This window comes from Pseudorasbora parva, chromosome 17, assembly GCF_024679245.1.
Source record: "Pseudorasbora parva isolate DD20220531a chromosome 17, ASM2467924v1, whole genome shotgun sequence".
Lineage (NCBI taxonomy): Eukaryota > Metazoa > Chordata > Actinopteri > Cypriniformes > Gobionidae > Pseudorasbora > Pseudorasbora parva.
In genome coordinates this window covers 41,030,962-41,051,598 of record NC_090188.1, presented here as the reverse complement: position 1 = coordinate 41,051,598, position 20,637 = coordinate 41,030,962, and the positions used below count along the sequence as shown (strand labels likewise).

At 38.9% G+C, this 20,637-nt stretch overlaps 1 protein-coding gene across 6 annotated transcripts in view; it reads left to right on the top strand.

The window, feature by feature from the left end:
- The window catches only part of LOC137045653 (echinoderm microtubule-associated protein-like 4), a 130,990-nt gene that overhangs the window by 55,228 nt on the left and 55,125 nt on the right, over positions 1-20,637 (top strand). For all 6 annotated transcript variants that reach the window (XM_067422456.1, XM_067422454.1, XM_067422455.1 and 3 more), the window contains exon 2: positions 7,450-7,632. In XM_067422456.1, the coding sequence (XP_067278557.1) occupies positions 7,450-7,632 (183 nt within the window). The remainder of the gene's footprint in view (positions 1-7,449; positions 7,633-20,637) is intronic.

The window sequence follows — 20,637 nt, the reverse complement described above, 5'->3', positions numbered from 1 at the left end:
AACACCAATAAAACACACCTGAACCAGCTAATCAAGCTCTTACTAGGCATCCCAGAAACGTCCTGGCAGGTGCGTTGAGGCAAGTTCGAGAACCGAGTTTGGTGCTCTGTAGTTTAAGCATTTTAAAACCAGCCAAGCAATTTAGTTGTTTCATGCCATATAGTATAAACATGTTTAACTAAATGTCACCCTCAAGACAATAATCTGACTTAAGATGGTTTATCCTTAAAGGGTTAGTTCACCCAAAAAATGAATGTCGTTCCACACCCGTAAGACCTCCGTTCATCTTCACACACAGTTTAAGATATTTTATATTTAGTCCGAGAGCGTATGCAAGTGTATGCACACTATACTGTCCATGTCCAGAAAGGGAATAAAAACATCATCACAGTAGTCCATATGAGACATCAGTGGGTTAATTAGAGTATCTTGAAGCATCCAAAATACATTTGGGTCCAAAAATAACAAAAACTACGACTTTATTCAGCATTGTCTTCTCTTCCGCGTTTGTTTTCAATCCTCAAATAAAGATTCAAACGGTTATGAATCAGCGAATTGATTCAGGATTCGGATCGCCAATGTCACGAGATTTCAGTAGTTTGACACACGATCCGAATCATGAATCAATACGCTGATTCATAACCGTTTGAATCTTTATTTAAGGACTGAAAACAAACGCGGAAGAGAAGACAATGCTGAATAAAGTCATAGTTTTTGTTATTTGTGGACCCAAATGTATTTTGGATGCTTCAAGAGACTCTAATTAACCCACTGATGTCTCATATGGACTACTGTGATGATGTTTTTACTAAATATAAAATATCTTAAACTGTGTGTGAAGATGAACGGAGGTCTTACGGGTGTGGAACGACATTAGGGAGAGGAGTTAATGACAGACATTTCATTTTTGGTTGAACTAAACCTTTAATTGTAGCATGAGATAAGCATTGCCAAACTTGTGAAAGTGCAACCACATATTAAGTGGTATGATCTTCCAAAGAACATTTCTACTAACTTGAAGCTGTTTGTTGGACTGCTCTGGCTCAGAAATAGTCTTCATGTTCACTCTGCTATTGGCTTATCAACCTGACGTGGATCCTGAGAGGAATTCTGATTTATTTGATGCAATACTGCTGCCATGATCAGTCGCAAATATAAACACATTTTTACATCAAATTCAGCTTTTCATGCCTGATATAGCAGCAGATATTCACCCTTGATTATTCTTTGAGATGTTGCCATTGTTTGGCCTTCAGATGTCGACTTTAAATAGGAAATAAAGCAAGCAAACAGCACAAAGGTAATTAATGATAGTGTTGGTGATCCACAGAGGCAGGAATGAGAGGATTGATGTGCAGCTCTGACAGACTAAGTATCGATCAGTAGTTTTGCGTTGGCTTGGCGTCTCTGACTCACGATGGCTTGGACGGCTCCAGGAGGTTGATTGCGGTGGAGGTTGAATCGTTTCTCTCTCCATGGTTGCAGTTGCCAGATTAGACCGGTTGATTTTTTTTTTTGTGCTAACAACTAACTGTAAAGTGGGTTGGCTCAGTCATTGGCGGAGTATCTAGCAGTTCTAGCTAATGCACTTCGGCTTTTTGTCTATTAAATGGACTCTTGTTAGAGTGCACAGAGAGGCCGTTTGTTTGTTTGAGATGAAATGGTTACCGGTTTGACAATAAACAGCAATAAAATGCCAGAGAGTCTTATTTTAAATATCATTAAAACCGTATGTGATTTACCGCAGCTTGAAAAACTTTTCAGGTCTACAATAGCCACTTTTCCTAGCCTGAAGTGGTCATACTCAATTTCTAGTCAGAATATGAGTCTGATGCTCCATTGGGCTGTGATTATGGGGCGTGTTTCAACCCAACCAGAAAATACCTCAATCGGACAGACCTACAACCAATCAGAGCAACGGAGCGACGCAAAACGTTATTTGTCAAATGTCGACAGAACTCAACTGCACTGTGTTGCCAAGTCCGCGTTTTTCCTGAGGGTTGTTTTCCATGTCCGCGGATTGAACCGACATCAATTATGTGATTATATAGACTAGGAGTTCAATGACTTCGGTTTTATAAAAGTCGACATTTATGTGATGAAAGTCGAGTCGACGCAGACTAGTCGCTGATGACGTCAATAAAGAATCCATCAATCAATCAATCAACTTTATTTATATAGCGCTTTTACAATCACGATTGTGTCAAAGCAGATTCACAGTGTCAAAAACAAATAAGAACAAATAAGCCTCGAGCTGAGACGCGAACACGGGTCTTCTTATGCTCAGGACAGCTATAGCATATGACAGCTCTGCCCATAAGGTTATTGCTCCTCGTTCTGAATAAGATGCAGATGAAGAAGCACAATAAAGATTACATGAATGCATTAGTGAGTGATTGCGTGTGAATTAATTCTACCTGATAGCGTCTCTACTAATAGTGAAGCTGTGAGTTTTAGTTATCAATAAGTATATGCTAGAACTTTTCAGTTTCTAAACTATTTTATTAGGGGTGTCAACAATAATCGATTCGGCGATGCATCGCGATGCGGGGCATGAACGATTCAGCATCGATGCGGCAAAGGGCCATAATCGATTATGTCACTGTTTATTTTCTGGCGGACGATAAAGTTGTGAAGTTTCAAATACTTCCGGTTCCGGGAGAATAACAACAACAACAAGGAATATGGCTGAGGCGGAGGGAGATGCCCGCGATAGACGGGTTATTAAAAACGCGCTAACGACCCGAGGTGTGTAGGATTGTACGTATATATTTTTTTGCACAATAATCAATGAATCTATAATGACGAAAAACGCCGCAATTCACCTTTATTCCACAAGGTGGCAATGTCTGATAAGCAATGATGAAGTGACGTTTCACTCATAGTTACCTCTGACAGAAAACGAAACAATAATAATTATAATCTGCAAAACTTGAAATGGCTCAGTGATTTACTTCAGAGAGCAAGTACTAAACACAATCAAATATTAGTGTCACTGTCTCTTGATGATGGATTTGGTCAAGAAGCTGTCAGTGATCAAAATATTGATTTTGAAGACGTTGAAAATGAGTGTGGAGAATATGCTGGAGATCGCGAATATGAGGCAGATGCTGGTAAACGAGCTCTGACGAGGACAGATGATGATGGTATTGAACATCTGCTCAAACTGAATCCTTCCAAGCTCCAAAAGGTAACGAAATAGGTGTTATTTTATTCTTCTGTAGCTGTTACTCTAAAATCAGGAGTTTTATATATTATCAGGACAGGTAGAGGTCTATCCATGTTAAATATAGATCTGGGTCGCTAACGACCTGAATATGTAAGAATGTTTGGTGAAACAGTCAGGCATTTAAGGACTAATTGCATTTTATTTAATTACATTTTATTTTATTTAATAACTTTTATGTCAAAGATACAGGAGACACATAGCAGCCAATACAATCTGTTGTTTAATATCTGCTTGTATTGCCTCATGACTGATGAAAAATTTGCTTTGTGTGCAGTAGAATTTTGATGCATCACAATGCATCTCAGAATCGAATTAAATCGAATCGTTACCTGGTGAATCGTAATCGAATCGAATCGTGAAGGCAGTGCCAATGCACACCCCTATATTTTATTGATAAATCACAGAGCAGTGTTGATAATACATTTCTGCGCCACTGAATGGATCTGTATGAAGCGCGCGTGATCTCCGCGTGATGTGCGATCGGCTCTGTGTGTGTGTGTGTGTGTGTGTGTGTGTGTGTGTGTGTTGCAATGCATTACACAGTTTGGCGCGATGATTAACTTACCTGTACAATAAGCGTGCATTCTCCTGATCAATTTTGAGCATCCAGATGATATAATCAAACATGTCTTCTGGAGAGCTCTTGGAGTATGCATTTATTTGTCATTTTTAACTGTTAAAAACAGAGCCTGCGTGTCAGAAAATTGTTTATCCTGTTGCGCCCTCTATAGGCCAGCGACTAGTCGACATCAAGCTAAAAGCTTCATGACAGAGCATTAAGGTCGATTAGTCGACTATTCGGTGCAACCCCTAATATAGACCCAGGAATATGAATTTTAGCAGGCAACTATGCCAAAATAGCTTATTTTAGCCCCCAATCAGCATTTTTTCCCAGAGCTATTGGGCTTGTTTTGTGCTAGTAGTTGGCGGGTTTTGTTGTAAAAACTTGGCAACCCAATGCCCGCTGGAATAAACTATCTTTGCTGGTGTTGTAAAAAAAAAAAAAACTTTCTAGAAAGATACCTTTCTATTCACTATACATTCGTGTTGTTCACGTTTTATGCATTTGCACACCGATTGCCAACAAAACACACATTTTATGCAGTTACACTCGCCGCCTGTGGATCCCACTCATGACCGGGATCAAACACACACACTTGCAGAACTCCAGAAACACACACTGCATCCACTGTTTCAAAGGGGATCTTTCCCACACAACCAGAAACACTTCTTTAGTGACAGTTGTTGATCACGTGGTCTAAAAACAAAATGACAGCGCTGCAGACAGCTCCTGTAACCCAACGAAGCTCGATGATGGACATGCTCCTGCTGTTGGATGTTGGAGCGTGTGTGTGGCGTGTGTGCGCGCACTCATCCGGGAGAAGTGCCCATACAAGGAATTCCACCTTTTATGACTTCATTAATGGCAATACTCTAAAAAAAACTTTCAGGAATGTATACGAATCCTGAATTTTTTTCTCTTGCACAGAAATTCTCCATATATCCGACAATTTTTTAAAAAACTTTGGCCATGTTTAGCATGATAATCTCTTGAACTCTTTAACAGTGTAAATAAGTAATAATGCATGACCCCCCCCCCCCCCAACACAAATCAATAATAATTAATTTAATAAATTAAAAAAAAGGGTAGTCTGATAGTCCTCCATTGATGCGGTTGCTATTTACATCTCATATCGTCTGTAATCTCTTGCGCCTCCAGGTTAACGACTGATACATTTGTATTGAATAACAAAAAGGTCCGATTTCAGCTTCGCAGTGAAAAATGAAACCATATCCGTACTGGAATCGACTGAATTTGATTGTGGAGTGGAATGGAGCGGTTAAGCAATGAGAGAGGTTTGGCCCGATGGTGGAAAAGGGGCTTTTGTTGGTTTGTTTGATGTTCGACCTCCTGTTAGGAGGTTGTGTGTACCTCCTCCCCCTCAGCGACCTTAAGACTGGAGGCTCCGTGATCATGAAGGCTTTGTGGGGAATTTGACGATTTTTCAAGAGCTGGATGTGCGGTGTGGTCATAGGCTTCTGCGCTTTTGTTTGTTCGAGTTGTGTGTGGGTGAGAATGTGAGTACTTCCAGTGATTTATAAGTGGTGTAAAAATGTCCTATGGTCTGGTTTCAAGCTTGGATCAGAGATGTGTTGGTGTGTGAGAGTTTGAGTTGTTATATGGTATTTTATGCCCCTTAAACGAGCTAACCACAGCTCAGAATGCAGGGCCTCCTCGATCGGGGAACCAGTCCAGCAATCAAAGTCCCAACCACAGTAACGCCTGGCAGCCGATGCCCCCCATCCAGAACCCAATGCTAAAGCGCTCTAATGCACCAGTAATACCGCTAACCTTCTGCAGTGAAGATACTCTTAAAGGGATAGTCACCCCAAAATTATCTAAAATTATCATTTTTCATTTTTAGAATGAACTATCCCATTAAAGGCTGGAATACACACAGAGCTTTGCCCCGATTTGCGGTCTAGACGAGTCGATACTAGTTGCTGAAAGTCAGAGGCAGTCCGCGGATTTTTGGCAGGCGTTGTGGACAGATTTCACAGATAATAGTGTATGACTATGATTCCAGTTGGAGGATATTAAATAGCGGTGGGAATCTTTTGGTACCTCGCAATTCAAATCAATTCTTGAGGTCAATCAGTTCTTGATTTTGAATCAAATTTTGATTCGATATATGTATAAATTTAATTGTAGTTTACCATTTGTGTTTCTTTACTTATTTGACTGAGGTAGACAGTTTAATAGGTCTAGAAGAAAAAAGCTCATTGAATTAATTGTAAACCTTGAGTTTCATTTAGATGTTCAGTGTTTCATAGTCTCTGACAAGCACAAAGAGCAGCAATAGCTGCAGCCAATGAAATCGCTAGAGGAAAGAGCCAAGGCTGAATACATAAACATGGCATTGGCTTGACGCTGATATCATCTGTAACTGATAAGCTGTGCTGCCCACTTCTCCCACTGTCTCATTCATATTTTTGGCCCTTTTTTTCTCTCCGCTCTGTGCGTAAACAGCCGCAAGCTCTTTCTCCATGTTGTTTGTTGACATTAGTGGTGTCTGGTGCTCTTCAGCATTGGGAAAGCTCAGATGTCACATAACGATGGCAAATGCGCTTTGAAGAATGGATACAATGGGGCTCTATATGGGCCGTGTGTCCACTGACTTCTGGATATGTTCATCTAGACTACAGAGGATAAGAATGCAGTGATTATTGTGGTTCTAGTTGTGGTTCAACGGATGAACAAACTCATGGTTTGGATCATATTACGTTTTTTTGAGTCAGGGATCGAATATTTTTTTTCGGATCAGCAAGAAAATAATTGTGTTTGTGTGTGTGTGTGTGTGGGGGGGGGTAACTTTGCTTTAAAAAATTGATTTAAAGCTAACTTTTAGTACTCCGATACCACACCAAAACTCCTAGCCTAACTAATACATTTAAAACATTAATAAAGGCGAATGAACAGACAAATACACCATTACGAGCATAGATAAATACAGCATAACAAAATTACAAATAAAATAAGGTCTAACTGTTGTACTCATTTCGGATACAGACATGTAATAATTAAATGTAAAATAACACTATGTTCACTGTATACATTTAATGTAGATTCATCTTTGTTAACGCTGTCTTTTAATGACAGACAGCAGCAGGTATTTATAGGCTGCTGTCACTTTAAGACCGGATGCTTAGATCCAATGTAATGATACACATCCAGTTTCTTTCTCAACTCGTTCGCTTAAAAAATAACAGATTGTGCTTACAAAAATACTTGCTAAGACTGGTATTTTGACATAAATTGTGTGTATATGTCTATCCAAGTGTATGAGGATGCGAAAGATGATTCGATCCTGAGTTCTAACACTCGCCTCGCCTGTGTGTATGCGCCTCTGGTGTGTACGGCTGTGCCCACAGATAACAACGTGTGAGTACCAAATTAAATTTGAATTAATGTTTGGGAGGGAGCAAGAAGAATCATTTTCACCTCCGAGTCCAGATCTTAAATTCATTGAAAGTCTTTGGGATGTGCTGGAGGAGACTTTATAGAGTGCTGGACTCTTGCATTGGCAATACAATAATGATGGAAATAAATGTTGTGATGTTATTTCCATCCATTTTTGGGTCAAGATCTTGTACTTCTATATTGTGTATCTGTACTATATGATGAGAGAGTCATCTTTGTCTGTCTCTTTCTCTGACAGACGACAGTATTTCTGCAGCGAGCACTTCAGACGTGCAGGACCGGCTGTCGTCTCTTGAGCTGCGGGTGCAGCAGCAGGAGGATGAGCTGACGGTGATGAAGGCCGCGCTGGCAGACGTGCTCAGACGTCTGGCTCAGTCCGAGGACTCCGCCGCCGCTGCCAAAAAACAGCAAAGCAGCAAAGGTAACCCAGAACTGTGTGTGTGTGTGTGTGTGTGTTTGCCTCCAGTGATCCTCACACTGTTTACATGCAGGAAGTGTAGGAGTGCAGCCAGACCAGGATCTGTTAACAGTTTTAATCCAGCCTTGACCCACGGCGCTGAACGTTTCCATTTGAATAGCAGCTGTGTGTGTGTCAGTGTGTGAGAGCGAGTGATCTTGGGGGCTGCTTGAGGGAAGGCATTTTAATGTTTGACCATTAAAACTGACTTTGCTTTGTTCTCCGTTTTACACACCGAATAAAACACACTGGCTGCCTGCTGCCCTGTGTCTCTCGCTCTCACGCACACACGTATGCACCCTGAAGGTTTTCTGATGTTTAAATACTTTCTCCTTTCCTAGTTTAGTATGTAGACACTTTTAAGTAAGTCAATTAGTGGTTGAGAGGAGTGAGGCGTTCTCAAAACATTGCTATGTTTGTTTGAGCGGCTCGACATGTTGACAGATGATGAGTTTGGGGCGGGACTACCTCTTCATCTTAATCTTCATCCGTCATCTGGTTTTTAGAAATACTAACCAAAACATTATACATTATTCCATTATTCAAGTGTTTTAGAAAGTTGCTTGTTACATTGTTGTCCCATGACTTCATTACATAGATGTCAAGGTATTATATTGTCACCACTTGTGTACTTTTTTCCCCTTTTTTGCTAGTCCAGTGAACTAATGTTAGAAAAGGGATGTTTAAAATTCTTAACATTGCCGATTCATTCAGGTCGGCTCAAGTGTGGGATGTGATATGTTGTGCAATGTTTCTACTTCTTCCGCTGAGAATCTTTCACGAGTTCACACTTGCAAATACGTCAGATAGTATAAATGGTGTGCATATTTGGAGTGCTGTCCGAGGAGAGGGCTCCGAGCTCGGTATTTGGCCCGAACCCAGAGTACTCCTCCCGTATCTCTGGTTAGGAAAGTAACCAGGTTGGTGGAGGGACATTGGGGAGTTGACTGGGTGCGTTTATGGGATCCTCCACTTTAGCTAATTGGTAGACATGTTGATTACTGATTGCTGACAGCCAGTTGGAAAGACATCATGATTGGATCGATCATTGGAACGTGCTCCTCCTGAACTTTGTTAATGAAACATCATGAAGTGTGCATACGATGTATTCTTTCCCATCCCATGAGGTCACGGGAGAGGATTTGCTGATGGCGGTGACGTGACTCAACTGACTCCGTAGGTCACGTGACAGTGACAGCATGGCGGATGTAGTACATACGGATTGCATTCATACGGCACTAGAGGTTGACTAATAGTGGATTTTACTGATACGATAACTAGGTTTGACCGTACATGCTGATAATTGATTAATCAGCCTAATGCTGTGTTCACACCGGATGCGAATGGTGTGATTTACATGTTAAGTCAATGCAGAGACGCGAATAGGCATTCTGTGGTGTAATCACGCGAATCGAGCGTTTTGAACGCGTGATTCACGCGAATCGCTCAAGTTGAAAAATCTGAACTTTGGCGGATATTCACGCCGTGTTAACCAATGAGGAGCCTGATTACTGCTGTCACGTGGTTAAGTGACGGGGAAACCCAGAGGCCAGAGTAATTTAAAAATACTACTGTTATTGTTTCACAAAATGTAGTTTTAATAGTTTTCAGGCGAGAATGTAGTTGTTTAAAGCTCAAATATGTGATTTATTTATTAAGAGAGAGCCTATTTGAAAATTTGATCTGGTGTTTTCGGAGGTGTGAGACCCAGGCGATCAGCGGTGCTCAGCGCTCATCAACCCCGGGTGAGAGCAGCCTTAACTCGGCTCATCCTTCTGACGCCTGCCGCTGCCTGGCAGAAGCCCCGCCCATGAGGCAAATTCGCGGCTGTTGTGTAGTGAATGTCAAGTGAATGAAGCAAAGCGTCCAGCTTCGTGTGAATAGCACGATTTATTCGCCTCATTCGCGTCCGGTGTGAACGCAGCATAACACTCAAGTAAAACAGTGCTGCAGGACTGAACCATGATCTGTTAATGTGCCAAATGAAATAAATATATAATTGTGAATATAATAATTATGTTCATAAATATTGGAGTAAATAAAAGACATGCATTCAAAACGAAGGAAGACTAAAAATGTATCAGTTAGTGTTGAAATGAACATTACTAACGATGAACAATACAGCATTTATTAACCTTAATCTCACAAATAGAATATTATTGGGAAGTGGCCATCTTTAATAGATCATATCTACGCAAAGGCCAGAGCACTGAAATTGCACAGACATGTATGTTACATGTATGTCTCTCTTTGTATACATATCTTGCGTCTTTTTTATTTTTTTTTGAAAACTTGATGATTATCTAATTAAAATAATTAATATGCATCGCAGCATTAATGTCGGATGCAGCGAATGCGTCAAATATGCTAGCCTTCACATCTAAACTGAAATATACATTGGGCTTTACATTACATACATAACAAGGTCAAGGTCAATTTATTTATATTGCACCTTTACAACAGCCACTCGACTGACCAAAGTGCTTTACAAAAAAGCCAGATAAAAGTCCAAAGAAAAACTAAGCAAAAACAAAAGAACATAGAAGCAAAAGCAATACAAATGAAATATCAAGACAGAAAGCAGTAATAGAATCAAATAGCATTAGCAGACAAAATAATAATAATAATTAGAAAAGCAGCATTGGCAGAACAATAGCAGACTAAGAAAGGGCAAGAGAGATAAATGCAGAACAAATTTAGGCGGTAACATTATACAGCAAAAGGCAAAGAGTAACAAACTCAATATCAGATGATAAGAGGGAAGTGATAAATGAAAAGTGTCAAGTTTAGCACTAAAATAACACAACAGACAGTGCAAAACAGGAAAGTTTTTAACAGAGACTTAAAAACTGTCAGGGTATTAGCCATTCTAATCTCCAAGGGCAGGTTGTTCTAGAGTCGCGGCCCTGCCACTGCAAATGTCTAACACGAGGGACTTCATGTCAATCTTGAGTACCTATAGAGTAGTATTGCATCCTTCATATCTCCGAAAAGTCTTTAGTTTTATTATATTTATAAAAGAAATATGGGCTGTACCGAGTCTTTCCAGAAAAAAACAGAGCGCCTGGAGGCGTATCGTGTGGGCGGAGCTAAAGAATGATGAATGCGCAAAGCGGTGACATCCTCAAGCGTGGAGAAACCCATGGCTATCCAGCTCATCTAATACAGATAATGATCCAGAATCCTTCGGAGGCTGAAATAAATTGAACAGGAGAAACGGCAACAGCAGGACGTCCGTCCCTGTGGTATGGACTGTATTTACTCTTTGCACGTCAGACTAGTGTGCATAGAACAACACAATAGAGTCCGTTAGCGCATTTGAATGACGAAGCACGCGATCGTGTCGTTTACTGATGTTTACTCACACGACGATAGCCAACAGCACAGACATCTGAAGCAGTTTTACTCACCGGCTGCTTCCAAAGCAGGACCGAACCTTTATCGCTGGGACCGCTCCGTCAAAAACACACTTCTTTGGTATGATTTGGTGAAGTCCTGTGACAGCAGTGACCGTCGAGATCCACTTTGCGACGCGACTGAAGCGATGTTGTGAAGCTTCCCGTCATTTCTGCGTTCAAATCGGTTCAAATGCAGCGCTTCCTTCCCGGAACGCTGTGCTGAAGCGTTGAAGTTGCTCGACGTCACCCATAGGAATAAAGTGGAGCGCGGCGCCTGGATGTGCATGTCCTCTCTCTCTCTAGTAACGCGCGCGCACCCTACCGGGAGAAGAGCCCGTACGGCCCATACAAGGACCTTCCGTTCTATTAACGTCAAGTCGAGCCATACTCGTAAAAAACTCTCGGAAACTTGTGAGAAACCGGAAGGAGTATTTTTAACACAGAAATACTCCATCAAACGTCCAACATTAGTTTTTGAAACTTTGTCTATGTTTAGGATGGGAATCCAAGTCTTTAACAGTGTAAAAAGCTCAGTATGCATGAAACAGCATTTCACCCCCCCTTTAAGTTTCTGGACGGAACGTATGGGTTAACAAGACCAGAGAGATAGCTATGAGCTAAATTATGCAGGGATTTAAAAACAAACATGAACAATTTTTAAATCAATTCTCTGTCGAACCGGCAGCCAGTGTGAAGATTTAAGAACCGGCGAAATATGGTCATATTTGTTACACTTATCAATAAGTCTAGCCGTACTATTTTGGATTAACTGTGAACGAGCAATTTAAGAGCTTGCTATGCCGCAATATAAAGAATTGCAGTAGTCAAGCCTAGATGTGATAAAAGCGTGAACAGCCATTTCCAGAGTTTTCGGTGTAAGAAAGTCTTTGATTTTTGAGAGTAGACGAAGCTGTTAGAAACTTGAACTGATTACAGACGAATAACATCTGATTTAGCACACATTTTCTCTGTTTTATTAACACTTATTACACGGCTCTGTGAAATACTTGATTCTGATTGGTCAATCGCGCATTCCAGCGGTATGTTATTTCCAGATAACACACACCGCTCATCCGGCTACTACAGGTTTCCTTTATAACGTTTTTAATATAGATATTTTTCTTCCACAAACACATCGATTGGAATCAGAAGGCTCTATTAACCCATCGGAGTCGTGTGGAGCACGTTATTTGACGGACAACTGCATTTTTTATGGACTTCAAACACAACTACAACTACAGCTGGGATTAACATTAGCCTGGACTTTTTAAATATAACTCTGATTGTATTTGTCTGACAGAAGAATGTCATATACACCTATAATGACTTGAGGGTGAGTAAATCATAGGCTTGGTTTCATCTTTGGGTGAACTAACCCTTTCAGCATTCATTTTCAACATTTAGCAGCAATAGATAAAGGCTTAAAGCAGGTTGGAACTGTTTTTCTTCGCAGAAGCTTTGCGTAAGAGCTAATAAAATATTTAATCTCAAGACAATATTTTGTGTCTAATAATTATTTATTTGAGACTATTCGCCGTGTAATAAGCGGGATAATGTCCACCCAGCCGGTTGTTATCGCAGAATAAACCCCTTCAGAGTGATGCTCCGCTTCACGTCGGGGTCCTGATCGCTCTGGCGGGGTTTATTCTGCGATAACAACCGGCTGGGTGGACATTAGCCCTTACTTAATAAATGGGACGAGCATGTTCAGATAATCTACCCAATCAGAACGACACCTCTGATCCACAACACCTGACGCTCACTCTCGATTATTCCTGTCCCAGACAGTGATTTGGGGGAGTACTCTGGGTTTAGGCCAAAATCCGAGCTCAAAGCCCTTCCTTCAGACAGCTTGCCAAATGTGCATCTGATTATAATGTAAGTGCGAAATTTAAGATGCAAACAAAGACATGCAAATGTGGTCAAACGCTCACATGCACATATATTTTTGCGATCCCTCTTATTTAAAAAAAAGGGCTTGTAAATGTTTGAGCAGGACTGGAGGTTACGCCTGTGGACGAATGAAGAGATGAATGATTGTGCATATGAGGGCAGGAGAGATTGAAGAGCCGGAAAATCTGGCACTGTGTAATCCTCCTCCATTCACTGCACACTCGTTTCCCGTTCCCCGCGGGATTTGCATTGATGTATCGCAGTAGTGTGTGTCCCGGAGAACACTTTCACACCCGCAGTGTGTTTCAGTCACGACTGGACTGAAGGTGCGCTCACACTAGACCTCATCTTCCATTCAGAAATAATTCATCCCATTTCACGCTGACTGCTGGGTTGGATTCCCATTTGTGTGTCAGATGATAGACTTTGGGAAAAACAGATTTGAATAATTATACTTTTTAGTTAAAAAAAATGTATCCAATTAGAGCAACAGACAGACTAATTATTTTTTTTACTCAACACAAGCACTAACTCGTGCAATTTCTCGAAAATGAAATATTAAGAGCAGAACAAAAATAGAAAAATGTTCATTATAGAAAGTCCATTATAGTCATTTCCAATGCTTGCTTTTCCAGGCCTCAAGTTAATTGTTTTTCCAGGTTTTTGATTTTAAAAATGCAGACCTGGGATTGGCAGTTTGATTTTTATTATTATTTTACTATACGTTTTATACATACACCGGTGGTCAAAAGTTTGGAATAATTATTATTATGCTTACCAGGCTGCATTCATTTGATGAAAAATACAGTAGGGTTTCAAATTTCAGAAATGTCCCCGGCTCAAATTTTTGATTTTGTTTATATTTTTTCTGAAGACAAACATAAACTCTGATGAGCAAAACGTCCTAGCAAAAATATTAAATATAATGGATGGATATTTACTGTTTTGTTTTGTAGACGGGAGTCAAAATGACACGTTCACATGATTTGGAGTCAGGTTACAGAGGGGTAAAAATGACTTAAGAAAGATGATAGCATTATTATTTTATTTTTACACAGAGATTTGTAGGTCTATTAGTTAAATCTGTTTACTTCAGCAAGTTTTGTTTCACTGAAGGCCAATGGTGACAGTTCAAAAATGGGAAAAAGCACCCTTTTTGCCCCGGGTTTACATGCCAAGAAATATTAAAGATATCTTAATATAATTTTAGAGTTTAGTTTTTAACACACATTTCGTTTAGTATGTCCATTTTAAAGGCCATATATGGTTCAGTCCCAGAGATATGGAGATATTAATGCTGCTCCATGAGCAAATTGGTCAATTGTACACCTTTTCAGTGGTCAGAAACCAAATGTGGATCTCTCTGTGCATGACTGATACTGCTCTCTTTTATAGCTGAATAGCTGAACAACAAATAATGTTGAAAATAGAAATGTATCTAGTTTTTTTTTCCCCCTATCAACTCAATTGTATATAGAATATGCCTGTCTTGTGCCATAATTATTGTTTTTCCAAAAGTTTGTGTACCTGTCACTCAAAATGTATTAAAGATATCTTAATATCCTTCTAGATTCTGATTCTTAATAAACTTTTCTTTTGTAATCTTCATTTCAACATCCTATCTGGTTAAATCCCATAGACTTGGGGATCCCAGTGCGGCTCTATTTGTTGAATATTACCCATTTTCAATGGTGGAAACCCAAATATGGTTCACTTTGCACACCGCTGATACTTATTGCATTTGAAGGGGAATATCTGAAGAATAAATCATTACTCCAGTCTTCAGTGTCACATGATCCTTCAGAAATCATTCTCATATGAAGAAACATTTATGATTTTTGGTGTTAAGAACCATTTTGCTGCTTCATATTTTGGTGGAAGCCATGATACACTACCATTTAAAAGTTTAGGGTAAGTAAGATCTTTTAAAACAATAAAAATGGTATACTTTTATTCAGCAAGGATGCATTTAAATTGATTTGTGACAATAAAGACATTTATAATGTTACAAACGATTTCTTTTCCAAACAAATAAATCAAAGAATCCTCAACTTAAAGCTACACTGTGTGATATATTCCAGTGAATATTAGTTTCTGTTCCTCTCGATTCTGATTTCGTTTTAACTCCTACGGTGGCCGATTTAGTCCAAGATTAACATGGCAATCCCCCTCTTCACATTCGACACGGTGCCATCGAGTGTTAAAATGCGAAAGGCGAAGCTTGAATTTACGGGTATGTCCCTCTTTGGCTACTGTACTTTCAAGATGGAGGAGCAACATGGCGACCGGCATTCGAACCCCTCACCCGTATGTATTTTCAACGGCATATTATAACCTTATGAGAATACTTAACTTTATTACTTGAAAGAAGTAAATATACATTAATGACCACATATATTTTTGAAAGAATTAAGCGTTTTTAGCTAAGAATAAACTAAAAACGTTACACAGTGTAGCTTTAAATGTTCACAGTTTCCTCAAATATATTAAGAAGCAAAAACTGTTTTCCATATGGATAATAATAAGAACCATCATTAATTATAATTAAGCTAGTTACTGATAATTCAGAATGTTAGAATGGACTGGAGATGATGCTAAAAATTCAGCTTTCAATCAGAGGAATAAATTACATTTTATGATGAATTCAAACCGAAAACAATATAATATTTCACAATATTACTGTTTAACTGTATTCTTCATCAAATAATTGAAGCATTGGTGGTGCATAAGAGACTTATTTCAAATGCTTCTTAATTGTGCCAAACCTTTGAACCCCAGTGTATTTTATTATATATTAATTATTATACTATATGTTTATCCCCTCGGTCTAATGTGACGCACCTTAACTGTAGTGTTTGTGTAGAGCAGTTTTGGTTGCTTAAAGTTACTCTAAAAAAGTTATTAATTATTAGTTACTAATGACATCTTCAATAGTGTAATTAGATTACTGTACACATTACTCTCTCCTAAAAGTATTTTATTACTTATTACTAATTACTTTCTAAATCCTATATCAACCTTGAGTTAAGCGATTCAAGGATAGACATAAACGGCTCTTTTAATTCATTCAAATAAATAATATAAAACTACACACATTACTCTTATTAACTGACCAAAGTATTACAAATGTGAGAAGGATACATAAAAACATGCATTTAAAAGTTAGACTTTAAATGTTGATGTTAAGTCCACTATTGTATTATGTATAATTATATTTAGTATTTAGTTCAAATACTTGTGAAGTAACTGTAATTAAATTACAGAAAAAATAAGAGTAATCCCTGACTTTACTTTGTCAAGGGAAAATTAGTTAAAATACAGTAACTAATTACAGCCAACACTGGTGTAGAGTGAGTATGAAAGAGGATGTGTGTGTGCAAATATTTGATCTGCTGTGTGTAAAGGAGCTGGTCATTGGGGATTCATGTACACGGCTGGGGCTGAGGCTGGAAACAACTTTATCAAATAAAAAGAAATAAATAACAATTCTGAGGCAGTGAGCAATGCAAACGGGCAAAACGAAACCAAGCCTCTAAACAAAATACAAATCCAAGCCCTGCACAGCGATTGCCAGACAAAACCCAAAGAAAGACGGCCAAGCTCTGACTCAACACACAGTTTGGACGGCAACACTACTCATTTTTTATTATGACTGTTTTCCACATTTTACAGCAATAGTCATCAAAACTGGAAGCTAATTGCCAAAACAAACCTCACAATAATATTTACTGTAAGCATACAGACTCAGTCATGACTAAAAAAAAAGACCAAAGATGAATGACAGATTATTCTTCCTGATTTATTATCTATTGTGCTTTTGTTTTAAATATGATAAATATCAATATCAGATTTTACATTTGGATCTTCACTGTGATCATTAAAAGAAAGGATGGTGGATTCCAGCGTAAAACTATTTAGATTTTGAGTTAAATGTGATCTATCTGCTCTTCAATCTGCAACTACTGGACTTCCAGACGATGCTTTGACTCCCAACATGGGGCTTATGTTAAATATAACTTATTTTAATAAATTAGGAGCCTGATTGAATATCTGTTAAGCAGTTCCAAGTCCTGCTGTCTAAATATTTTACCTTGTAGGCTAAACTCTAAACGCTAAAGAAATACTTTTATTCAGCAAGCATGCGATAAATTGATCAGAAGTGACAGTAGAGGCATTTATAATATTACAAACTTTTGAACTTTTTATCATGCTTGTCACAAAATCAAGCAGCACAACTGTTTTCATCACTGATAATAGCAAACGTGTGTGTTGATCATCAGATCCTCATCTGAGAATGATTAGTGAAGGATCATGACACTGAAGACTGGAGGAATGATGATAAATTCAGCTTTGACCACAGGAATAAATCACACTTCACTATATATTCACATAAAAAAAAACTATTATTTTCAATTATAATAATGTTTCACAAAATTGCCATTTTTACTGTATTTTTCATCAAATAAATGCAGCCTTTGTAAGCAGAAGAACATTTTACCGACCCCAAACGCTTGAACTATGGTGTATAAATTAGGTATTATTAAAATTAAATGTTATTAATATCAGAAAATGTGTAACTCATAGTCTTTATTTTCAAATGTGTGTTTCTGTATGACAAAATATGCAATACTTTAGGTAAAGCCACTTATTTGTGTTATACAATAATACATATTTTTAGAAAATATATATTTATTTTAAATAGCGCAGCATGTTTCTCATTTTTTCCCACTATTCTCATTCTCTCTCTTGTTTTTCCACTGCCCATGTTTCCTCGCTGTGTCCTTTATCCCGACTTTTACTCCTTTATTTCTCATTGGTTCTCCGCATGTTGACTTGACTTTCAAGGCTGACTCACTGCTCAATCTCATATCTATTCCCCCTCATTTCCCATAATCCCCACACTAGTATCTTTCCCCAAACTCTCACTCTTTCCACTCAAGTGCTCTCCCAAACCTCAGTCCTGTATCTGTGAAAGGGCTCGATTCACTGAGGATAAGTGAAGCGCCGGTGTCTCTCCGGCTCGCCGCTCAGTGCTGTGCTTGAATGCGTTTCTCTGCCGTTGATCTGATAAATATCGCTGGACAACTCGACTTACTTTTGCGAGATGTCTGGGTTAGTCAGGCGGTGTGCTTTATTTTGACTGTTTCTGAGGTGTTTTTTATTGCTAATAAGAGTGTCTTTGTTCATATGTAGATCACTGAATGTCATTAAGTAGGACTTTATAGTTGTTTGCTGTATTTAAAGCATGAGGGTGATGGAGAGCGCCAGGGCTTTTGGAGAAGAACAGGCTTCTGATGGAAGGCAGATATTTCCTTGGTTTCCTGTTGGAGTTGGGTCATGTAAGGACTTCCTGTGAGGCTGAGCTGACTAGACACAGACGAACACACACACACACACACGCACACACAGAGAGAGACAGTACAGTACTGTACACAGGAAGAAGGTTATCTTATGCTTAAATGCTCAAACTCTGTCCATGAAAGCCATCTCAGTAAACACACGTGCATTAATTATTTTTTTGGTCTATAGCATGATCTGTCGTGACTTTTGACAACAGTGTGAGCTTTCTATTACTGAGATACAAATCTGAGAACAAACATCGAAGTGTGAATGATTCAGTTTCCTTAATTATAACCTATTTGAGGGTGAACATTGTGACGCTTGTATGACAAAACGAGATTTTGTAAGAATTGTAATCAGGCTCTGAACAGATTACCTATTAAAAGTTCTTTCAGCCAATAGAACAATAGCATCACTCTGGGGTCCTATAAGCGGACACAATTTTACAGGGGACCATTTGTCATGACACCGGTTTGTAGACAGTCTACATGAACCACTGAGCCGCTGCCGCCTTTTGTATTAATACAAAAGATTAATAGAAGTTCAGTTGCTCCAAAATAATGTTGAATCAGTTGATTATGAAAATAATCGTTCACTGTAGCCCTAGCCAATAAGAGTAAACTCTCGGCTCGGTTTTTAATCCATTCACAGGATTCTGCAGATTTTCTAATAAAGTCATCACAGAAAATAAACAGAGAACCGGCAGATTCTGTGTGGGGCTGGAACTGTAAACCAAGGAGACGACTTGATTAATATATTGGTCAATTGGTACATTTAAATATTTATTTAATAACTTTGAACATCCTGATTGCATTTTAATGAAACGAGCCCGAGGGGAATTCTGGATCTTGGATGTGAGCGGTAGTAGTTTTGTTTAGAGCGGTTTGTTCAAACACACGCGTCACACACATTCTCTCAGCGATCTGAAGAGGTCAGCCACACACTGCGTGTTTTTGTTGTGGGCTAATGGAGCGTGAAACGGAGCCGTGTGGTTCTGACATCGCATCGCCGCCTCCTGAGATAATACACACACGTGCGCGTGCCCTGGAGAAAATCAATCATTTGAGTCCACACAAGGGCCGAGGGTGCCGTCACACAATAACTGCACAGGCAGAGGGGTCCAGCGAGGAGACCGGCGAGGACTGCCTAAATCAGACATTTACACACGCAGGCCGCTCAGAGACAGCTTTAAATAGCATGGCTGATGCAAACCGTGGCAATCATGGCACTGAAGTTTAGCGGGATAATCCCATACCACAATCAGTCTGTTCTTAAGCATTACAGGACAACCAGGGCCAGTTTAACTCGACTCGCTGCTGTTTATTCTGTTCAGATTAGGCGTGAGGACCCTACTGGAATCGCTCGAAGAATTGTCTTCTTCTCTGAAATGAATTACATTTTTGAGTGCCTTAACATGTTTGAAAACTCATGAAACTGCACATGCGTCAGAAATAGTGAAAATTTATGTTTGATATAGATTTCAGAATTAGGTGTGGCAAAATGGCTCGATAGCGCCACCTGTAGAATTTAAATTAAGCGGCATTTGCGCTATCTTTGACATACAAGTATGAAACTTGGTAGACCCATGTAACAGCCCAATACATACACTGAAAAAAAGTTACCTGGTTCCCTTAATTTTTAGTTCATTGAAATTAAAAAAATTATTTTAATACAATGAACATTTTTTGAGATTCGACAACCTTTATTCAAATATTATTAAAAGATTTTGTTAGCATATTGGGTAATTGTGTGTGTTTTATTTCTGATGAAGCAGTGAAACATGCCAAATTGTGCTATTTTCATGATTTATCAAATTTTTTATGTGGTTCAGATACAATAATATTTTGAGTTTCTATTTATTAAACACATTTCCTTCATTGTATAAACTCAAATTTTTTATTTCAATAAACTCACAATTTTAAGTTAAACCAACAAAAACCAAGACATTTTTTACAGTGTACAAACAAGTCCCATGGAGTAAAATCTGAAAACTTAAGAGGAAGTCAGATATTTAGAATTTTCTCTGCAAAATATTTGCAGTTTTTGTTATTTCTTGTTTGTTTGTTTTTTGCTATTTTCTTTTTTTCCGATTGTACTTAAACAGAAAAAAAATATCCGCCTAGAGATTTATCCAGAACAACATAATATTTGGTCATTCTAATCATAAGGCCTAAGTGATGTTAAATTGTGAAGGTCTTGAGTTTACGCTGAAGGCCGTGTCCGTGGCGGTCTGACAGAATCGGATGTTTCGCCGTGAAACAGGAAGTTGTCGTAACTCAGGCATATAATGTCCAATCTGCCTCAAACTTCACATAAGAGTTTGATAAGAGTCCTGACC